The sequence below is a fragment of the Lasioglossum baleicum genome, chromosome 4, assembly GCF_051020765.1.
Source record: "Lasioglossum baleicum chromosome 4, iyLasBale1, whole genome shotgun sequence".
Lineage (NCBI taxonomy): Eukaryota > Metazoa > Arthropoda > Insecta > Hymenoptera > Halictidae > Lasioglossum > Lasioglossum baleicum.
In genome coordinates, this window is record NC_134932.1 from 4,309,692 (window position 1) to 4,333,817 (window position 24,126).

General features: G+C 41.6%; 2 protein-coding genes across 5 annotated transcripts in view; one reads left to right on the top strand and one right to left on the bottom strand.

Annotated features, from left to right (window-relative positions):
* Positions 1 to 24,126, top strand: part of Fstl5 (follistatin-like 5) — a 122,177-nt gene that overhangs the window by 8,177 nt on the left and 89,874 nt on the right. Inside the window, exon 1 of one of the 3 annotated variants that reach the window (XM_076421389.1) lies at positions 22,390 to 22,556. The exons of the other annotated variants lie outside the window; for them this stretch is intronic. The gene's annotated coding sequence lies outside the window, so the exon portion shown is untranslated. Of the gene's footprint in view, positions 1 to 22,389; positions 22,557 to 24,126 lie in introns of those variants that run through there. 3 annotated transcript variants of the gene reach the window in all.
* Positions 5,122 to 22,517, bottom strand: LOC143207710 (acyl-CoA Delta-9 desaturase). 2 transcript variants are annotated; one of them, XM_076421463.1, is made up of 6 exons: positions 22,352 to 22,517; positions 10,440 to 10,680; positions 9,684 to 9,814; positions 8,928 to 9,133; positions 7,385 to 7,567; positions 5,122 to 6,097 (listed from the first exon to the last, which is right to left on the bottom strand). In XM_076421463.1, exons 2-6 carry the CDS (start codon positions 10,657 to 10,659, stop codon positions 5,821 to 5,823), a joined length of 1,017 nt encoding a protein of 338 aa, XP_076277578.1. In that variant the 5' UTR covers positions 10,660 to 10,680; positions 22,352 to 22,517; the 3' UTR covers positions 5,122 to 5,820. The 2 variants fall into 2 exon arrangements, with proteins under 2 accessions (XP_076277578.1, XP_076277577.1); XM_076421462.1 differs by having other exon boundaries at positions 10,440 to 10,685.

The following is a 24,126-nucleotide window of genomic DNA, read 5'->3' on the forward strand; positions in this document are numbered from 1 at the left end:
AATGGCGATCCCAGGTAAAAAGAACAGAGAATTCTCCGGAGCGATCGACCTCTACATGTTTTCGCTTTTCACCCTCCTGAACTAGACCAACCCCAACGTCGGGGTGAGACTAGCAGGGCGGGTTTCGAATCGATATTTCTATTAATACGAAAAAATAAAACGGCGGGAAAACAGGAACGATTCGACGTGCTCAACGAACCAAGACAGGATTCTGCTTCGCGTATGTCCTTCGTTCACATCACTTCAGGACCTCAGTACTCCAGGACCATCCTGTGGAAACCCAATTACCTTTGCCGGAGGGCAGTACGTTCCTCCTTCCGAAGCCATTAAAAATCCAGACGGCAATTGAACTTTACATTCGCATTATCGTCCGGCTATTACCCAGAAATATCTAACGCTGCGAAGGAAACGGCCTGCTCGAGGAAATACGTTGGTCAGTCGCCCCTATCGGCAACTGAGATCTACTACCGCTCTGGCAAAACAAAGCTCGAGCCGACTATAAATACCGAAAGCTAGTTATAGCACCGCTCGGCATAGCACTTGTGGAAACAAGCGATATATTTTCATGCGACTTCGCGATAGTCGGCCGAGCGGCCGTTCTTTCTCCCTCGTGCGCCTAAAAATAAACAGGCGGGGGTGGGTAGAGTTTCATACAGGTGTAATGTGGAACGCGACAGGTGTAGAGGGTGCCGCTCCGAGTACAAATCTACTAATTTGTAGGAGAAAGGCAGAAATTTTGATTCCGGTAAAGTAAAGTTTACCCATTATTTCAATTGCATATCCATGAAATTTCAAAAATCATAGCGAATGGAAATATTTTGGCTCAAACAAATGTTTAATTTTCGAGTTAAAATAACTCCGAGTGCAAATGGTTAATAAGTCTATTAAAAAATATATAATTTCACAAAGAAACTAGCAACATCAGAATATTCCCTTGAAACTATTCAATGTCAATGCCAGAAATGGTTAATGGAAGTTTAGATTAGACACCCGCGGTACTATATTGCAACAGCAAAAGATGCCAGAGACGTTTCCCGGTCGTCGTAATGTTTATAAAGCCCGGAACGTATGCGCCATATCTATCGGCGAACACGAATCTGAAAAATATGAAACAATCGCAAACAGACCGGATTACGCGTTTTCTCCGTGCTCCGCACCGAGTCGCGCGTGTGCGCCCCTCCCGTAATTACCGCATCGTTGAAGCTTCAGTTACCGTTGTTTCCCGTACCGATAATTAATTTCGCGTCGTTTCGATGAATAACGAGTCCCGATACGCGAACAACCTCTCATACTCCGTCCCGCAGGGTAACCAGTGAAAGTGCTGGCACGTACGCAAAACACGGCCGACGATAATTAGGAGCGGGGCAATCCGCCGCTGGAAATTCCCGACGAGATAGGTCTGGGTTACTTGGGTCGCGCGTGTACCGATTCTTCATCTTTTACCAAACAACGCTATGATACAGTCAGGAGCAAAACTGATCACACACACTTTAAATCAGAATAACTTTTTAAATTGTGAAAAACAATAGTAGAAATTGATTTTTATAATATTTTTAGCTGGCCCAATAACGAAAATTTACCAGATGTGTTTGGTCAACTCGAATAAATTATATACGCTCCGAAAATTTCATTGAAATTGGTTAATTGGTTCACGAGTTATAAACGATCGAAAGTGGTAAGGCCGAAAATATTGAAAAATTACAATTTTTACCAATTACCAATTTCAATGAAATTTTCGGAGCATATATAATTTATACAAGTTGACCAAACACATCTTTGAAATTTTCGATATTGGCCCAGCTAAAAAAGTCGTCAAAATCAATGTTTACTATTGTTTTTCACAATCCCGACCAAATGCATTTTTTCAACATATTTTTTATGGCATTTACTAAACTAATTCTTCTAGCCTTACAGAGAAATTCAAGTACGTTTTTTCTAAATCGCGATTGAATATTTTCTGTCTGATTATGACCAACCGATTCCACTTGTTGTGAATACTAAGTTACGGAAACCTAACCTCGTATAATATACTGACACTTATCTGTGTCACCTGTTTGGACGATGGAGAAGCTCACTTTCTGTTCTGATGTTATAAAAGGTTGTGCGTAATGTTCACAAACGTGAGCGCAAACAAAGAATGAATAACATTCTTCCTGTTTCGCTCGAACGTTCGGCCAACGGGTCTGACCATAATCGACCAATTCTACTAGTTGCCAGTGATACTGGAGCGCGCAAGTCTGACGAGTCTTTCGTGCAATCATTCCAAATGTATTTACTCGAAGATGAAGAGGGTCGCAGACGTCATTCTGCAACTAATGATGATTAGACTGCGGATCTTTATGCAAAATAAAAAATGTTTGCATTGTTTGCAGGACACAGGAGCCAAATAAAAATTGTATTCTTCTTTTAGTTATCATATTAAGCTGAAACTAACACATTGATGTCCTTAAATATTTTTTACTTGTCCACTGCTTTAAAATGTAGGTACCCATTTTTGTTATAAATGCATAAAATCCTATAGTCGAAGCAGGTCCTCTAAAAGGACGTCTCGAGAGGTTGCGAAAGAACTAAAAATGATGCAAATCATATAACTTTAACCATAAACCTACCACGAGGGGTCAAATGACCTATTTTAGATTTTTTATTTCACAATTATTGAAATTGTACAGGTGTTTTATATACAGTATATATTATATTAAAAATCGCACAAAATAGAAATAAATTTAACCCGGCGTTGGTATGGTGGGGTCTCACAGACCGACCGAAATAATATATTGTATTATAGAAATAAATACCTTTTTCATATTTGTAAGATTAGGTATTGCTTAAGAGGCTTGCAATTTATCAGAGTAAAAACGCAGATCCACGAAATTAAATTTTTATTATTCAAAAATACTTAACTAAGGAAACATCTTTACAATGTTACAATCAATATAACATCTCTGGGATCTGTGAGAACCCACCTAACTAACGCTGGGTTAATCCCTTGTTATTTTTATATAATACTATACAAATTAGTCACTTTCGATGGTCGGTAGATCTAGTATTAAAATTCAGGAATGAGAATCGCAACTATTTTCGCACCAACGCAATATTATACAGAGTGCAAGCAGTGTCTCGGTGAACTAAGGTGTCGTAACGCGATTAGGCTCACCTCAGCCGAAGGTTTAACTGATTTAGGAGCTCCGGGGTGCGGATTAAATTGAAAAATCGGTCTGTTAATCTTTCCGCGGTGATCCGGAGAACCGGTACTATCCCGAGCAGACACGTACGTTTCGGCTAAATGGACACGACGTTGAAACCGGGCACATGCGCGCAAAACCGGGTACGCGCGGGGTGTGCTGTACAGATGAAATACGAGTTATTAAATTAGCTTCGTTTTTACGGGTCGGCTGCACGAAATGCGTTTAACTTCCGCAGCTTCCCGTGATAAGTTAATTACCTTTTTATCGGTTTTACTGCGATGAAGCATTGCCAATCGGTGGAGGCCCGCGCCGACCGACCGATCCCGGTCTCCCGGTATTGGCAGCGTTCTCTTCTTTTTCATAATTACTCGGCCGCGGGTCTTACGGATACAATTAGACTCTCGACAGAGGAATCGAATGCCCGTTTAATTCCTCTCCTTGAAACGATCAATCTATAATACAAAGACACGGATTCTTGCGGTGCTTCGCGGGGAAATCGGTTTCCGTGACGATCTGGAACGGGTTTCCCGAGAATATGATCGAACTAATTACCACATCGGAGTTACGCCATCTTTATTATTTGTTAATTAAAATGTTAATTAAAATGTTATTATAAAAGATATTGAATTGTTCTTTATAGCAAAAGATTCTGTAGACTTTCCCGAATACAGCGATATCAAATATTAATACATTATGATTGTTTAAACATGTTTAAACATGTCTAAACAATCACTAAAGGCGGAGAGACACCACTTTTGCACCAATTTTTGAGGATATTTTTCAATTTATCTCAAAAAATAAGGGTCCAGCGGAAAATCGAACTATACCACGCGATAGAGCAGACTTTTATCTTGAGAAACCCCCCTTTGAAGTTTGAAACGTCGACGTCCCGTTACTTTTTAAACCAATGGCCATAAAAGGTGTTAGGTAGCGGCCAGGTTTGAATAATCTAGCCCTCCATGTAACGCTTTAAAAATTAAATAGCGTTCTTTTAAACTAATTTTTACAAACGCTTTTCTCAGTATTGCAAGAGGAATTTCTAAGCTAACGAACTCGGCGGTATTTTCTCGAGGAAGAACCTATGCACTGGCAGGTCCGAAGTTATTTGAAGTGGCCGAGTTATTCATTAGCAGCAGCATTGCTGCGCCACATACCTCAAAGTACCGTTAAGGGGATTATGTATACAGTGAGCAAGGAAAGGCATTCGAACGATAAGGATAGCCAAATGTTCATTGTATGTTTAATCCTGGGAACGCTGAGGAGAGCAAGCTTATCAAACTCCCAAATTACAAAATATTGAAGTATACAGACCCACCAGAGTATTTTTCGACTGTGGCTCGCGAAAATGGAAATGTTCGGCTAGTTTCCAGTTTCGGAGTGCTGCCGTAATAATTAACAGAATCCATTGTAATTCCCCGAGATAACCTGATGACCGTGGATTATGAGGGCGCAGCAAAATCCATTTCATGCTTCAGGTAAATCGATTTTGCTGCGAATTACATCACAAGCGGTGGAGGATGTACTATCGTCGGCATGGCTGCGATCGCCATTTGTTTAAACCGCTATATCGTTTCAACATTAAATGTACCATCGCAGGTCAAACGAACGGTTCCAGATTTTTCATTTGCAATTGTTCGATTCGCAGTTTACAACAAAGCAACATTATACCATTTAGTGTTGACGAATGCACGTTTTAAACCAGTTGACGGTGTCTGGAAATGTGTCCAACACATTTGTTAGTGTATAACCGTATAGGGAGCATAAAGTAGTGTTGTATAAAGCTCGAGTCTTCGAAGCTCCAGAGCTCAGTCTTAAAGACTTCTTCTAAATCTTCTTCTATAGAAACTTAGTCTTTAAGACTGAGCTCTGAAGCTTCGAAGACTCGAGCTTTATACAACACTAGCATAAAGTCAATAATAACAATGAATATTTCTAGTGAATATTTTATTTCAAAGTCAGAATGAGTTTATATCTACATACACTACAAACAATATGTAACAACAACCGTAAAGCTAAACTGGCGCGTGGAATCTGTGGATTACGACAGCTCTTACTCGCTCACGATGACCATTTTTTCCAAAGTTTTTAAAAGTAATCTGCGTAGCATTTTAAAGTTTAACCCTTTGCACTCGAATGGCGAGTCTGAGGCGCCACTAAAAATTGTCCATAACATTGTTCAAAACAGTTTTAACATTCTTCAATTTGTCTGTATTCTATAAATTGTAAAAAGCTGAATTGTTGTATAGTATAAGAAAACAGGTTCAATTTCATGTGTACAATGTAAAAAAGATTATACAGAACCAAATGATCTGGATTGAAACAAACGTCTTGATTTTGGAGTTCAAATTGCTTCGATTGCAAAGGGTTAAGAGTAGCATTTCAGTCATGAAAACGCGACGAGCATGTCAGTGACATTTATTTTCGTAAAAACATCAGTAAAAATAGAGAAGTTTTATCATTTTCTACGATCACCGTTAGCGGCATGAGATCGAAGAATACTGTCTGTGCAGAATATAATTAACATTGGTCCAAAAATGTCCACATACCTCGACATTACCATACTCATCATACTATACATTCTGGTAATAATATCTGGTACCTTCGCCACTTTCCGGACCTAGTAGTCCTTTAGTACTCATTGATGAGATTTATGCCTCGGATGGCCCCAAAGACTGTCAGTGCCATCCCCTTTTTTCTTGGAGGTCCTTTCGACCAGGTCGCCCTTGCAAGTTTTCAAGTCATACGCCAGTCCAAAGTACGCCATCAGCTCGATGAACGCGGTGGTGCTGTTCAGAGTGTACGAGCCTAATTCCGACGCCTTGTAGTCCCATGGGAACGAGTGATGGTAATTGTGCCAACCCTCGCCGTGCGCGAAGAAAGAGACAACCGCGTTCTCCGTGGGCTTGACCTTTCTGCAAGCGTGATCGAGCATGGTCATTTTCTCCAAGAAAATATGGTTACCGTAGCTAGTACTGCAGAGTTTCCCAAACTTTTTCTCTAATGAAGCACTTTAAGGGTCTTCGAATTTTGACGGAGGTCATTGTGGAATTTGAAGGGTATAGGTAATGACTATACTGCGAATCTTTATGCATTTATAGCAAAATTGAGTAGATGAAATTGAAAATTGTTGGAAAATTTCAAAAATTGAAAATGCCAATACAGGGTGACAAGAAATAACGGAGTTAATCATTTCTTATTATAATTCTGTCAAATTGACGAATTTTGAAAAACCAAATAATAACAACCATAACATGGACCTTTAGTATTCATATATTTAAGAAGTTTCGAAATGGCCACCCTTTGAGCCGATACAGAGGTATAAACGTGTCTTGAAATTTTCGGCAATGGGCCGCAGCTCTTCTGGCGTCATTCGGTCCCACTCCTGGTACAGAGATTTTTTCAATCAACCCAAATTTTTATGGGGCCGAGCACAGGCCCTGGCCTTCAAAATCGACCACACGCTGTAGTTCATCGGGTTGAGATTCGGTGAGTACGGCGGCCATTCCACAGATGTGATGAAACCTGGAAAATGTGCTTTGCACCACTCCTGAGTCGTTTTCGCCCTGTGGGCCGGCGCGGAATCCTGCTGTAACGTCCATTCCGGATCGCCGAGGTGGTGTTGGGCCCACGGAAGTACGACGGCTTCGAGAATGTCCCGTCGATACACTTCTTGGTTGATTTTGACCCCTTGTTCCACGAAAACCGTAGCAAATCCCATTTTCCAGGTTTCATCACATCTGCGGAATGGCCGCCGTTCTCACCGGATCTCAACTCTATGAAGTCCAGCGTTTGGTCGACTTTGGAGGCCAGGGTCTGTGCTCAGCCCCATAAAAGTTTCGAGTCGCTGAAAAAATCTCTGCGCCGGGTGTGGGACTGAATGACGCCAGAAGAGCTGCGGTCCATAGCCGAAAATTTCAAAACACGTTTGAGCCTCTGAATCGGCTCAAAGGGTGGCCACTTCGAAACTTCTTAAATATACGAATACTAAAGGTCTATGTTATGGTTGTTATCATTTGGTTTTTCAAAATTCGTCGATTTGACAGAATTATAATAATAAGAAATGTTTAACTCTGTTATTTCTTGTCACCCTGTAAGTCGTCGTTAGGTTTGAAAAACGGGCGACCGTCGAAGTTTTAATTAACTTTGACCACGCTCGAGGTGACCGGAGCACGCGGCGAACCGCCGACAATAATACTCGCCTGTTGTATGGTCGGTTGCCCCACATGTGAGCGAAACTGTTCACGGAGAAAGTGGCGTGCAGCGACGTCACGTAGCGAATCAGGACCGCGTGCGAGCTTATGTACCACGTCTCGTTCCAGAAGAGCACCGGCACGATCGTCGGCAAAATGAAAGTCATCGACAGCATAATGACCTCGAAGTGGCTGCGGAAGGACGCGAACGTTAACGGAACCTGAATTTCCTAGCTCTACGGGGCCCGTCAAAATGACGGGTTCCAATATGTTTCATTTACGAATTATCCAACAATTTCTTTATGAAAGAAGCGGGTAAAAATTGGACTAGACACATCCTTGTTATTTTTGTAATGTAAAATAGCCACTTTTAGCAATGAAGTGAATGGTTGAACTTTAAAATTAGGATATATAGTTGAGTTCGAGAGTATCTGTAAATGGTTCGAGAAATGGATAACAGTTAGGATGGCGAAGCACAGATGACGATTTAACTCGTCTGCCCAGTTAACAGTTTAAGGACTGCGCAATGCCATTCTGCTAGTTTCAAAATGGCCTCCAGGTTAATTATACTTGCAGTAGTTGTTGTTCTCAACTAATACACCCGCATGCTGTGCAGTTCAACCATCTGGGGTCTTAAGTCAGGATGAAATGGACGTTTTTGATCATTTATGATATTCCACTGCATCGATAAGCACGCCTCTGGCAGAATTTATGTGAGCAAATTAAATGTCCATCATTACAATTATTAAAGGCGAATTCTTCTCGATCGAAAATTAAATATATAATACATTTTATGATTTCGGCGCAGGGTTCGATCATTTATAGAAAACCAGCAAATGTGCAATTAATTAAACATGCTTCTGGACGTTTCGATCCTTATGTGGATCAAATTTCAATTATTCGCTCGTTCCATGTAGAAAATGGTTCCATCAATGTTAAATACAAAAGCAATAACACAAAACCTGTCGTACATATTGAAAATATTAATGAACAGACGAACATGTTTGCTTTTTCACGAGTTATACACAATGAACAAGTTTCTCATCTAACATTCTAATACTTAAATTAATTTATATTTGCTGAGGGCACAAAAGCATTTATTATTTGACTGGTACGTTTTTTAAACATCGCCAAGTCTGCCATATTTCTTCTACAAATACACAATTCCATTTTTACTCTGAACGCTCAAATAACCAACAACAATCATATTTACAGTTTCGCCCGAATAATTTCCGCCAGAGATACTATTTCTACACCGTAAATAACATTTATTCGACTGGCAAAAATAATAGAAATGGTCGAATCCAATTTTCGAAATTCCACGTTTATTATACGAAGAGCCAGGTCGCCTTCTATTCCAGGTTCGAATTAATCATAAAATCATCTGACATCGCATCAGCAATTACTAAGTAAGACCCGGCGTATCTGAAGCAGAACCGCTCTTCCTTATTCCTCTATCATGGAAGCATCGGCGCGGGCACGAGTGCATTTAAACGATGCACTTGTCGAACGAAAGTGTTGGCGTAGTTAGCAAAGAGGGAGGATAGCTCACCGGTCGAAGAATTTTATTACAGGATCGGCCGCGATGTCGCTCATATCGATTTTGCTGCCGTACTCCTTGACAGCCGGATGTCGCTTCATCATTAGCCAGCCCATGTGTGAGAAGAAGAAGCCTCGGGTCGCGTCGTGCGGGTCCGCGGGCGTTTCCGAGAACTTGTGATGGGTTCTATGATCCCTTATCCATTTGTAGAAGTGCGTCTAATTGAACGAAAGTCATCGATCGCATCACCATTCCCTTTGTTTCTCCCTCGGAACGACAATAGTTTCGAAGATAAAGGCCGATTCATATTATCAGACCAGACTTATCCGTTAAACGCCGATCGGTAGAACAAGCATCTTTAGTAGAAGTTATATGGAAATCTTCGTGAACATTTATTTTAATTCGTAATTGTTCTTACAGGTCAAAAATAATGTATACCATTTTTAAATTCTTCATTTGTATTTCACCTTCTTTCTCTCTATTTAGCCTTCATGCACAGATTGTTGAAAAAATAATAAAGAATCGTACATCAAGTTCTAAGATGTCGTTGTAAAGGGGAAGCTTCGATCTTCCAGAACGTGATAGATTCAATCACGAAAATAATTATGCAGTATTTTTTAGAGACGTTCCAATTTGTAGTATTTTAAAGAAGAAACGTGAAAATGATCTCAGAGTTGTTCTTGACGAATGAAAAAATATTCTGTCCGATTGGTGCGGAATGTGCGGATAATATGAATCTGCGTTGATTGTATACATAGGTGGGCCAACCTGTCCCATCATGCAATACAGCAGCGCCAAAAATACTCGCAGAGGTGTCTTGGCCGAGTAACATCTGTGCGCCCACAATCGATGCATCCCCGCCGTTACTCCGTAGCCAGCGGTGTTTCCATACGCGATGGCTTCATGAAAAGAAAGTCGTGTAAAAACATTGAAAAAGGTTCTCGACGATTTGACCGTCGGCACATTGAGCCGAATTTCCTGAAAGCCCATCGCGTATATGTAAAACGCGAACGGCAGTCAGCTTTTCGTTCGACTTCCACATCGCGAAAATATATCTCGGAAATTCAAGTGCACTTCTCGCGGCCCTGCGAAGAGAGAACGCAGTATTGTAGGATCAGTTTATTTTAGCCGTGAGCTACTGAATTTTTTATTACGGTGTTACATCGCCCCGGGCTGCTCTAACACCGACAGCACATTTTTCAGTCTACGTTCGATAAAGCGGCACCAAAAGATTGCACGTCGAGTTTTCAAAAATCGTTACAAAGAAGAAGAGGCTTCGATCTTCAAATCCGCGTTGATTTTAGTCCACCAAAAAATTTTTTATCAGTCATAACAATTTGAGTCATAACAATTTGAATATCAGTTTTCTTTAGTTTTCAGTATTTCTTCAGTTTTGCAAGCCAGTGTAGAGCTTCTTCGTTTAATTAAGAAATCCTATATTTCTCGAGCAGAGTCTACTTGAATTTCTAGATTGTTTTCTCAAGATTTTCGAGGGATAAACAACTTGAGCGACGTTTTACTTACCCCAGACCCAGGTCCAAAGACAGGCATCCCGATAGCGGGTCGCGAGACTGTAAAAGGCCAGGAAATGAAGGATCATGATAGCAATCGCATTCTGCCATATTATCGGCTGACTAACTCGGGTTTGTTCTCTTGCCACCGGAAATGGTTCCACGTCCACGTCCGTTCCGCTCGGATCGACTTTTTTCTTCTCCTCGTACTGAGTTACTGTTGAGCAGTACATTTTCGCCTGGTCACTCTGCTCCTTTTCTAATCAGAAAATCATTATGTCAGTCCATTTCGCTCGGCAGCAAAGCGACAACAATCACCCTCGCGTATACAGTTTGTTCCACAAAATCGTACTAACGAAATGTACTTGTACAACATTACTTTACCGGACTCAAAATTTGTGCCTTTCTCCTATAAATTATGTTGTATTTGGAATGTAATCCAGTAGATTTGTACCCGGGGCGGCTGCAGATCGAAGTTTCGATCCTGTAGGATCAATGGTTCAGGATTTATGCTTGCTTAGAGTTGAGCAATCTGCAGTGTTTTTGTGGGACCTTTCGTCCAAATCGGAGACAAAATCAAAGAACTTCCGATAGAAATGAGGTAGAGCGATGAAATTTTTTAAAAATTAAAGCTGAAACATGGCAGAATATGGAAAAAATAGGGAGATCTAAAAATCTACAGGAAATGATGTGTAGCATGTCAAAAAAAAAATTTTTCGCACGTGGTATTGAAAAAACTGCAATTTCCTTGAAATTGTGAAAGTTTAACGAATTTTCTCAAAGTTATAAAACGTTCGTACCATAATCTCCCTATTTTTCCCATATTCTGCCAAGTTTCAGCTTTAATCTAAAAAAAATTTCATCGCTCCACCTCATTTCTATCGGAAGTTCTTTGATTTTGTCTCTGATTTGGACGAAAGGTCCCACTGTGCGGCGCGCGACCGTCAGTACGAATGTGGCGGCGCCCTTACCTTGTCAAAAACACTGCAGATTGCTCAACTTTATGCAAGCATAACTCCTGAACCATTGCTCCTACAGGATCGGAACTGGATTACATACCAAATACATCATAATTTATAGGAGAAAGGCACTTTGAGTGCGGTAAAGTAAAGAGCAGCCCAAAATTTTACTAACGTTTCGTACGAGTCCTCTGTGCAGTGATTTTTATATTTTTCTATAAAAACTAAAAGTCCATTAACGTTCGTAGATCGTACCGAACAACATTTGAACGTGCAACGCGTGTTAAAGCAATTAAGAACCGAGTAATTAGCCAGAAAACCGAGTTCCGCGATTAAAATCAAAACTTCGAAAAGAAATCCGAGTTTGATTATCCAAGCCATCCGGGAGCGTCTTGTAATTAGAATTCAACTGTTTGATCAGCTCGCGTAAGCGGAAGCTCAAAGTATCAAACAGCAGGGGCTGTGTTAACAATCGCGCCCTTAACTCGATTCAGCAACGCAAGTTCCGCTTCCCACCTCGAATTTCGGATCTCTAATCTCTCGCATCGCCAGATTTATCACTACCATTCTCTCCCTCTCTCTCTCTCTCGCTCCTCCAAGTCGACAAACAGGTTAAATCGCAGTCGAACAAATTCGCCGGGCCGCCGAAGATGGAGACGATTGGAGGAGGAGAAGGAGAAGATGCACAGGGAAGGGTATCTCCAATATTCTTGCGCGTATCTTCGGCCGTGTGCCGCAAATTCGATCAAAAGTTTAATGCATTCTGTGGAGCGGAGCTGCTCGATGCACCGAGAATCTCGGTTTCACGGGATTAGACAGGGATTCCCGAAATTCTTTCCAGTTACGCGATCGATTTTTTCGCGGAATCGACACGAGCACGAACGCCACGGCACTCCACTACTGTCTGCCACGTCGTTTTTTTGCTGTTCCGGAGTTTAATTTGTACACCCCGGAATCGAACGAAATTAATTTCACCCTTAAGCGATCACGCTCGAGCTGCGAGGCTGTTTTATCGACAAGTTTCCTGGTGTTTTCTACGGTTTTGAATAAATTCGCGTCGGTCAGTGTTAATAAGCGATAAATAGACTGCGGATTTTATGCATTCATAACAAAAAGGGTACGTACAATTTAAAGAGGGGGAGTGGAGGTATTAAAAATATTTAAGGGCATCAATGTATTAGTTTCACCTTAACAAGATAATTAAAAGAAGAATGACATTTTTATTTGGCTCCTGTGTCTTGCAATCGATCCAAACATGTTTTATTTTGCATACAGATCCGCAGTCCAGTGATCAATATGTAAGTTCTACAATGTAGAACGAACAATAATGTACCAGTTAAATCATAAGATTGAATAAGAAAATTTTTATTCACACGCAGAATTCCAATATATTCAGTCTTGGCATCACGTATCAAATTGGAACGTCTAAATCTTGTAATTATATACTATACTTTGCACTAAACCATGATTACCAATGTTATTACGAGACTGCGGATGTTTATGTAAAATAAAAATCGTCTGCATCGATCGCAAGAAATAGAAACTAAATTGAATTTTATTTCTTTAATGATTTTAATAGAGAAGAAATCTTCAATTTTGAATTTTATCTACTCAATTTTGCTATAAATGCACAAAGATCCGCAGTCTAGTTATTACCAAACAGTGTAGACATTCCTGCTTCTGTCGAACTATGAAAAAAATCCAGTTACATCGAGCTGCGAGCCAGTAAATCCCGGTTTTGGATCGTTCGAGGGAATTTTATTAGCCGCGCCTTTCGTCGGATGAAACGCGACCCGAAATATGGCCCGACCAGATGTCCGACTTTATATTAATAATTCAATAACGGGGACGACGTACATACAAACTCCATGGCCGGTGGCTGCATCTGATCGAGGCATAAAACTGCATGCTCGACATCTGCGTGTACCACATGTATGCCAAGCTATTCTCTGATATATGGAAAACTTCCTTCTTCCCTTAACCGATGCTCGTTCTCGATAGAGCTCGTAACCGGACGAACTGTGATTCGGAAAGCTGTGTGTAATATTCGGTAAACTGTGTGTTACTATACGCAACGGTGGACGGGTCGCCATCTTGCACCTCGTTCTTTTATTTGGACGTACGCTCCTGTCTGTAAGTGTTGTAGAAACATGCTGAAGATCTAGTCATTAGAATCGATCCAATCAACACTGACATATTCGAAGAGAGCGTTCACTCGAGAAACACATTTTTCAACCCGTTCGGTGAAAGCGAGTAAACGAGTAAATAGAATTTCTAATTAAAAAATTGTTAATAGTTAACGGTGATAGCAGAAGTACGAGAATTTACTTTCATCCAATCAACTCGTGGCCATTATGGTATACAGTTACGTCCCGCAGGCTAGTTTATCGAGATTCAACTATCCGTGAGTGCATGCTGATGCGAACGATGCTGGTTAGCACAATCGGTATACTAAAAAATTGTGCGGTTCTTGCTGGAAATTTACAGCACCGCGGACATTAATGCTACCGCTAAATTAAAAGATACTCCTCCCGTAAATCGTGTTTGCATTGTAAAGCGGATATTATGCCAGGGAAACGTATGGGCGGGGTAATAAATGTTCATGTTCCAGTTATCATATGTTGTACTGTGTGGACGATGCATCAACTTTTATCGAATCGTAAACGTTTAGATTTACGACTGTGTGACTGTATACGGACCGCTCTCGATGAGCATGTCACTGTCTAATGGCGGTCGGGAAGCTCCCAAGGACGATTCTCAACGCTCGTAAATAGCTCGAAGCTAAAAAAATATTCCAGCATAATAATTAGACCGCGGATCTTTATGCATTTATGAAGAAATTGGTTGGGAGGAATATAAAACAGTAAAGGATTTAAGAAATTCAAGGATGTTGTAATGTTGCTTTTAATGTAACGAAGTCGTTAAGGGATGAAATCAATTTTTATGTTATTCCTGCTTCCCACTGTCAATGCAAAACATTTCTAATTTGCATAAAGATCCGCAGTCTAATAATAATGCTTACGGCACAAACAGATAGAAATAAGACATTTCGTTGTAGATAAAATTGGAAAATCAGTGACTTGTGGAAGGAGGCAGCGTCCGCTCTAGGCGGTTACGTCGCCCCGGACAAAAAGACAAATTGCCGCCTCTTAAGAATATATATATATTTTTTAAATAAAGGTATATATTTTTTATTTTCAATAAGAACCAAATCATTTCATTTAAATTTTAATAAAAGCGTTTATTTCAATAAAAGCTATATTAGTTGGGTATTTAACACATCAATATTTTTCTTACAATTACAGCCAAAATGGCGCCCCTAAATTTTGGCGCCCCTAGAGCGGGCTCTGAAGGAGATAGACAACTGCAAGACTTTTTGTTCAAAACATTTCTGCGTATTTACAAAATTGCATTCATTTAGATTTCGTACCAGTTTTATTTAAACGTGTACTTCAATAGAGAAGTTCACTAAAAAAATTTCTCAGGGAAACATATTTATAATTTTAATATTTCTCAAAAAACAAATCAGGAGCAACTCATTTTGACTCGTCCGGTAGTTCCAGCGTTGAGAAGTAAAAATTGAGAATTTTTTAGGGAACCGACCATAACCTCGTAACTAGTAAACACATCCGCATAAAAATATTACGAGGTATACTCTAGAATACGCTGTTTTCAATGCGAGAACATTTCCCCAGCAAAGTCTAATAGTTCTCGAGGAAAAGATTCGCATAGATCAATGAGTCTCTCGTCGCCGTCCGAGCGTAACAGAGAAAGAGAGTTATGTTAGCCAAATCGTAGTCAGGAAATTAATCCGTTTGATCGGCGGATGTGTTTCGTGTCGGCGAGCAACAAAAACGCGCGTGTTCCGTCACTAATCGCTTTCCTCATTAATCGGTCCCGTTCCCGCAAGCTTGCCTTTTTTCTCGGTCGCCGTTCGCATCTTTCGAAATCCGACGAACTGTGATTTACGGTGCTGTGCTCCCGCCGTGCACCAAGCCGAGCCTGTCGGGCTCTCGCTCGTGAAATCTCGTCTTTCGACACGACACGACGGCAATTTCCTTATCGTTTCCTCGTGCCGGATCGTAAAAATCTGCGCGTCGATCCCGAGATGGGGTGGCCACGTACGCTCTCGCGATCCGCGAAACGCTGGCCGTCTCTCGCACAGGTCATGGACCATCAAAACGACGTATCATCGGACAGGATGCAATCTCTTGACGTGCACGTTTCACGGCCCCGTATCGCACATTTCTCTGATAATTTGCCCGACACAACGCCCGAGACATCGCATCGACAAATTGACGAACGTGTCGCCGACGTTGAGATGCGTGACAGCGCAAAATTTATGAAGATACTCTGCATCCGCGTGCAGTTCCATCGGAATAATTACTGCTTCTCTATTGGCCCGATATTGGGAGCGAATCGGGTGTTTCATTTGTGGGGATATGGAACGAATTGAGGTAGGAATTGACAAGACTTCTCTCTCTCTCTCTCGCGAACAATTTATGTAAAGAAGAAGAGCTATATGTAGGGTAAAGTGCCCAATATGGTATAGTCGCCTATTATGGCACTACCTATCTTGTAAGAACCGCTTTCGCTGGAACCTGCAAACGACACACCACAAAAAAGATATTTTTCCCAAGCTGTGTTAATTTTTGAGCGAACGTGACCCCAGAATCTTACAGGAAATGCATCTACAACTGGTAATTTTCTGGACGGAAAACAGCATTCTAAAATAATCAAAAAATGACATCAACATGATGCTCATAAAAAAGAACAATAAAATAGATGTCGCAGCTTGCACTGCTACAACGATATCAGGATTACCGAAGTACACGAGATGGAGTACCTAGAAGCACTGATGGGATTTTGAGAAGCAACGGGAAACGCGAGAGGAATAAGAAAATACGCGACGAAGATAACGGACACTAATCCCGGGCAAAACGGTGTTACTAATCCAAACTGCCCTGTTATTCATTGCCACGACACTGCGAGAACTGCTCGAAGAAGTTGCACAAACAACCCCACTTTTTCCTAGAAAGCAAAATCGATCTCATAGCTGAAACTGTTCGTTAATCCACCCAGTCATCAGCGTTGATGTTCACCAATTCAAACCAATAAAAAATTGACGCAAAAGAATTTTAACACTTTACCTACCGGAAGCCTATTAATAGGATTTTCAATAATTTTGCTGTACCAAAAGAAAGCATAGAAATTTTCTTTTACATTGCAATCTCAAATGAAACCATTAGATGACGTTATTGAGCGTGTCTTGTTAGTTCATAATGAAAGTTGCTGTTACTATTGATAGTTCCATTAAAAAGTGTTTAGCCATGAAACATAGATTTTTCAAAATTAAGCAATAATCACCGGTCGGTAATGTGTTAAGTTCCTGAAGAGAGCTATCGTGGGAAGAGCAAACGCAGATAATAACGAGATGCAAGTTGCAGCTGTGATTTCGTTTGAACCTGCGACGTGCAACGGCGGACATTAAGTTCACACACGATGATGCAGGGCCGTAGATAATATGAAACAACGCCGCTGGTGACGCTTTGTAATTACGTTCATCTGTTAATGACGCCTTCGCGATTTGTGCAACCGGACGGCCGTAATGGGAGTTGCGGCTGGAATTGTAGTCCGAGGAAACATCGCGGAACCATGTCGAAAGTGTTCAACCACTGTCCACGGGATAAAAATCAAATCTGCACCTAACTTGTTAAAACGGGCCACGACACCTCCCGAAACTTCGGACGCAGTGAAAACCAATCAAAACGTCGGCTTGCAATATTTAGCGGCGACAAGGTAACGATGCCGTTGAATTTTTCATCCTTCCATTATCTCCGGCCCGTGTCTCACCGGCGTTGAAACGATAAACGTCCAGTGAAACAAATTGGAGCTTACGGGCCACAGAAGGTTTCATAACTGCGGGTCTAGGCTCCAGAAATAGTATTTCAGCTTTTGGGAATCTGGTGAATGTACCACAGTGTACCACAGTTCTATCTTTATTTCGTTAAATATATTATTTATACCATACACAGTGCTGTGAATAATTATAAACTCACATTTATCTTCTGTATTTTTTCGTTATTATTTCCACGAATCCACTAAGCAAGTTTTACTACATTTATGATGAGGTAGTACGACCTTTTCTATGTTAACAGTTTCTTGCCGATAACTCGCGTCATCGACCATACGATTGCAATCCAGAGAATCATGATTTCCGAGTTAAGAAATCATTATTTCGAATATTTGTTAATTCATACTGTTATACCATATGTGCGACGCGGTCCGTGCGTTGCTCATTAGCGATGTAGAGTGTATCAACACTCCGCGCCGCCGCCGCGCCGGCGAAAATAATTTTCATCCGCGTATTTTCTACATTAATTCGGAAAAATCTACACTCGCAGAAACCTCCATAGTTTTCACCCACGTAATTTGTAGTTGGACTTCGGCTGTGGGGTTTGAAAAATTTGTGAAAAAATATTTCACGCGGCGGCAGTACCGGCAGAAAATATTTTCACGAACCGTAAATGTGGTCGTTGAAGAAATTATATTTCAGCCGTTACTAAAAATTAAGGATATCGTTAATATTAGTCAAATATGGTGGAAGAGTTAACTGATTATATTCGAAAAGAAATAATAATAAAATGAAAAGTACATTTGTGTTTTGATCAAATATGTGAAATAATGCGCTGTGTATGTGGAGATTATATTTAAAAACGGATTGTAGCAAATATTGATAACCTACGCACTGTTACGTGGAAATTAAAAACAAAATTCGCGCGGCACGAGAAAGCGTCGGAACATTTTTTAATACCTCTACGTATAATTCCAATATACAATTTTATTACACACGACGTGTTTCATCATATCCATCGTCTCACTTGTCTCCATCGTTAATGAAAAAGTTTTCCCCGTCGAATATACGTACACCGATACACGCTGGGACGCTGGGTCCGTATCATCGAATACTTTTTGCCCGATGGAGCTCGCCTGGATTCAACAGTCCCGTTTTTTATTAAAACAGTCGGATAAAAATCATCCGTACCTCATGTACCCAATTACGTAGAAAGTAGATTCTCCTGACAGAAAAACGTACGTGCTCTCGCATAATATGAAAGTATCTGCGTAAATTCCCCGTCGAGATAAAAGGGAATCTTTCAAGATCAGGAACACTTTCGTTTTCACGCAATCGTGCCTGATTCCTGCTGCACAGAGTTTCATCGCACGCTAATTGCCATAATCAACTGGTCAACGACTTCGAAATGCTCTCTTCCTGACGGGTTTTTCGCGAGCAAATTTTTCCAAGGAAAACCAGCGATGATTGATTCGCCTCGGTCTGCCGCAAGCCCGGCGAAAAATCGGACGCGTCGGGAGAAAGTCGCGAATTAACGGAGCAATGGGAGATCAGGCTGGGAACGAAGTGGTACGATGATCTTTTTTCAACATCTGCGACATGGAGTGTCATCGGGAAATCGACTTTCGCGGTCTCGAGCCTCGTCGTCGTCGTCGTCGTCGAGCGAGCGAGCGAAACACGAAACGCAAATAGAAAATTTCACCGTTCCACGGTTTTACCCGGTTGCTCTCGGATGCACTCTCGCTGAATAAACGTCCTTAGGAGTACACTTTAAGGGGCGGTGCACGCGATACAGATCATTTGATCGGACGGTTCATTAATCTTCGATGAGGAGGAAACACTTTCGTCCTTATCGTGCGCGATCGGCCTCCCCGGATAGAACTCGCTTCCCCGAACTTTAATGGAATTTAAAGAGAATTTTAAACTTTGGTTCCCCGACGATCCGCCGCGGCTGATGGACAAGCATACCGCCTGAAGAGAGTAGTTTCTTTCTTGCTTTCTTCTCTCTCCCTTTCGCGCACGTTCTGTTTTTCCTGTCCGCCGCGCTTCCGACCGCTAATTCGCGAAAATGAACAGAGCGAACCATCGCTCCACGCGGAAACGGTCGAATGAATTTTTCCGGACGACAGATCGATCAACTAGGGACATTTCGTCGCGTTTAAACATGTTTGAACATTGATTTTGCTATCTTTTTACAATTACAAACATTGTAATTTCCTCACAGAGAGAAAGATAGAGAGAGAGAGAGAGAGCGATTCCTTTCGCAGCATTTTCCCTCTCTCTCTCTCTCTTTCGCCTTCGCTTCCGACCGCTAATTCGCGAAAACGAACAGAGCCGACATTGTTTCCCGTGTAAACGTTCTAATGAATTTTTTCGACCGTTAAATGAATCAAATAGGGGCGCAAACATTTAGTCGACAACCAAGGCCTGATACCCGCTGATCCAATTCTGTTTCGAGTGTTTGCCAGCGCGCAGAAAATGGAGCCCCCCGAACAAAACCAACAGACCGCGCCAAACAGAAATCAAAGCCGACCGTCGAAGATTTCATTTCCTACGTCCAACGCCCGCGTGCACACACACACACACACACACGCGTCCACCCAGGCAAGATTACAATCGCGCCGGCTAACAGACCATTAATAAAATTGATTGAAGTTTATTGATTCTATCTAAACATTCGACGTAACCGTTTTATCGCGCCCCGGGATCGTATTTACGATCCATATCGCGCTTTCATTCAAACCGGGAACATCGAGAGTTTTATGTACCGCACGCCTCGCGATAAAAATATTTCCCCATTGCGAGGGAATGCGATTCTTTTATAGTGACCATTGGTTATGGTAATACACCGACCGTTCCGTCCGGATGTTGATTATTAGTGTCGCTGATGGTTTTATACCTGTCTTCGTTCGGCGAGACTTTCAGTGTTGTGTGAATTTTTATAGCGAATGAGTGACAGAGACATTAATTGGGCTAATTTTCTTTCTGCTGGCACGCTCAGGGATTCCATTTTTGTATTTATTTTGCGATTGGATCGTTTTCTGTTGAAATTTCTGTCGGCCACCTTCTGTCAATTAGTAAATTCTAAAAGAAGAAGAAGACATACAGTAGTGGACAAAAGTTTAAGGACGCTCTAAAGAAAGACGATAACTATTTTGATATTGTACTATATAAGTGGAACTTTTTTGGGAAGCTAGATCAATTAGTTTACTACACGATGCGAAAAGAAATTTTTTAAAAAATTGCAGTTGATCGGAATTGTTGAATAAATACTAAAATTTGCTTTCTATCTATATTGAAGATTTAAAAAATACATTTTGCCGATCTGTGTCGATTATAAGCACTGTGAATGTTTTGTAGATTGAAAAATTAGAAAACCGGAGGAACTACCATTAAATGATTTCTAAAGACATTTAGCACTTTACCTACCGGAAGCCTATTAACAGGATTTTCGATAATCGTGCTGTGTCAAAAGGAAGCATAGAAATTTTCTTTAACATTGCAATCTTAAATGAAACTATTAGATGACGTTATTAAGGGTGACTTGTTAGTTCACAATGAAAATTGCTGTTGCTATTCAAGGGTCCATTAGAAAGGGTTTAGCCATGTACCATAGATTTTTCGAAATTATGCAATAATCACCGAACGGTAATGTGTTAACAGAAGAGTACCTAATTTATGCTACATCAGCAATTGACGTTTCACTCCTTTCCGCAGCGACACGTTTACGTGAGGTAGAACTGTCGCACTATTCTGCAGCAATCAGTTCCCCTAACATTTGTACGAACCAGAGCATTTATTTTCGCCGGTGATACAGAATCACGAATCGCGGCAGATTGCCTGGAGTCGGGTGACGGGATCGGTGAATTAATAGTTCGAAACAGGCATTTAATTGTGTATCGTCGTTACATAATTGTCCGAAAGCGGCGCCTGCAGACCCCACCAGCCAACGGCGCGCACCGCGCCGTCGAAAACACACTAACGTCTTTGGCAATTATCGATAATCGATAGATGATGCGCTCCATTACGGTGTACCTACCGAATTACACGTATGTATAGCTTGTTAATTCGAGACGGCTAATACGCCGAGCCCGTTCGTCGGAGTATTTGATAAGGTAATGTATAGCTATTAACGTTGAATAAATGATCTGATATTAGAGGGTCATCTCGCCGTCAGTTAATCATCCCGTGTATATCCGATAATGGATAAACCATCTGGTGGTGCGCTCGCGCCGTGCCGCGCCCCGCCACTTTCGGTCGAATCGAGTTTCGAGTTCGATTGTTTGCGATGCCGGAGCTCGCCGCGCCGCGGCGGCGTGCTGGATAGTTTTAAATTAAGTTAGGGTGTGATGGAATATTTAATAAACCGGAAACTGAAGAAATTCCGGCCGGCAAAACAGTCCGAAACAAGAACCATTACGTTCAAACTCGAGTTAATGAAGTACAGCGTCTCTCGCCCCGGGAATGGGCAACAATTCATCGCACTTAAAAGTATTAGAAACTCGGGATAATTGAAAGCGCGAGTACGAGTAACGATCCTGTTTCACGGACAACGAATATTCCTCCTCGGTTCGAACCTTCTGCCTTCTCGCTGCCGTGCAGTTTGCCGATGAACTAATTCGCCGACGAATTTACTCGATGCCGACGCTGCGAGTAATTTCAAGTGTATATTTATCCGTTCCGATCGGGAACGCATTAATACGATCGAAAACGGCGTCGCGGAATCACCTGACGGCTATTTGAAAAAGGCATGAGAACCGATAAAAGTTCCCACGTCTGAAACGAGCAAGGTTTACCTTGTCATAAGAAGTTTAAAAATGAAAGACGACACTTCTCAGTGGCGAAGGGTTAAAAACCAGTAAATATTGCTTTAGTATCGGTAAACTACGAGGCCCCGCGTCCCATATTAGCAGGCTTTATCCTATCCGGGCTAGGTTTCATCGACGTTTCGGCGATTCGGTAGTCGGTTGTCGGCCGGCTCGTCTCATCGGGGTGCTTAAGTATCAGTAATCGATACATCTTGTCTGCGCCGATGTCACCGCGAGGCACACACCGGGGCGAGCTAATATCGAGGACCGTCAAGTCTGCGTCGTCGGTGGGTTCTCTACTTACCCGCGCAACAACACTGTCAGCCGGCTAGCTGCCACTTCAGTTATACCCAGTGGAACACGGTGCCGTGGCGAGTACGGTCGCGACGACGACGAGGACGACGACGACAACAACAACGACGACGAAGTGCTTAGTCGAACCTGTCGAAAACGTATCGAGGCAGACCGCGGCACGCCGCCACGTTTATAAAGTGCCCCCTAATCTCGTGGTAGGTAGCCATTGTTAGGCGCCGAGCAATCGCCATCAGGGCGCACACCGGACGAAACGGTGGGGAGCTGAGGTGACTACGGTAATCCCATGGATTTCGAGGTGGTGGGCCAGACTAGGAAACCAGCAGGGAGGATAGAGAGTCAAGTCCTCTCTCTCTCTCTCTCTGTCTCCCTCTTGGCTCTCTTTCTGTCTTTCTCTCTCTCTCTCGTTCTGATTCAGGGTGTATATGTGTGCGTTGGTCTCTGTGTGTGTCTGTCTGTTTCAGCTCCTACTCCTTTCTTATTCTTCCCCCTTGATCTCCGGTAATCTCGTTCCCAGGAGCCTTTCGCGTACTCCTCCAGGTCCGGGGGTTATGTATCGTCGTACACAGGGACCGACTCAGAATTGTGGCTATAAATTTAACCAGCTCGCGGACCCGGTAAAGAGACACGGGACGGTACGGATAAATAGCCACTTGAACCCGTCGTTCGCCTATTTCTCGTCTTTTCTTATCCCCGGGCTTGCTGACGATGGTCGTGATCCATTAGATCGAGCAGGAAATTTGGAAAACTTGCGGTAACGAAATTTTATGGACAATTCCATTATCCGACGTCAGATTTCGGCTTCTTGCAAATTTTTATGCGACAGTGTAAATCAACCCTTAAATTTTATGCTCCTTTAAAATCTTGTGTAGTCCACCGGGTATCCATTTACCATTTATTTCATTCAACAATTTGTTAACGTTCCTGTGAAAGTTCGCTAATGTATTAATTTATTGTCTTATAATGAGAATTTGTGCAAACATGTTAACACTTTATTTATCGGAAGCCTATTAATAGGCTTTGAAATAGTTGTGCTGTACCAAAAGAAAGCATAGAAATTTTCCTTTACATTGCAATCTTAAATGAAACTATTAGATGACCTTATTGAGGGTGACTTGTTAGCTCACAATGAAAATTGCTGTTGCTATTGAAGATTCCATTAAAAAGTGTTGAGCCATGTACCATACATTTTTCAAAATTATGCAATAATCAGCGGTCGGTAATGCGTTAATTAGCAAAGAGAGAGAGAGTTACAACAGAAAGTTATAAAGTGAAATTTTAATGGCGTTTCTCGAAAAGTTATGGTCCGTGTGCACGATGGCAAGTAGAACCTCCCACTATGTAGTGATTTTTCCACTAAATTCTCGGTTCCACATGCATGGTGGAATATTTACTAGAGATTTTATTTAGAGAATTTTAATTAGTAGCTAGAGTTGCTAGGAGATTACGTACGAGACATCTAATATTTGCTTTTACTTACGCATCGGACCTACAAGCATTAAAATTATGGAACCATGTAACTCTCTACTAACTGAAGCGTTGCGTCGGTCGTTAGAAGATGAAAGCGAATATTAAAAAATTCACCATGTTATATAACAATTATTTCTCTGTCAAGAAATATCACTATTTTTTTTTTAGTTCTTTTCAAGAGCTCTCGACAACATTTACAACACACTGTTGATTCCAAGCATCGTCCAGAAAAAAAAGAACGAAAGCCAATATTGAAAAATGGATTTTAACATATTGTAATGCACTCGGCCCTCTCTC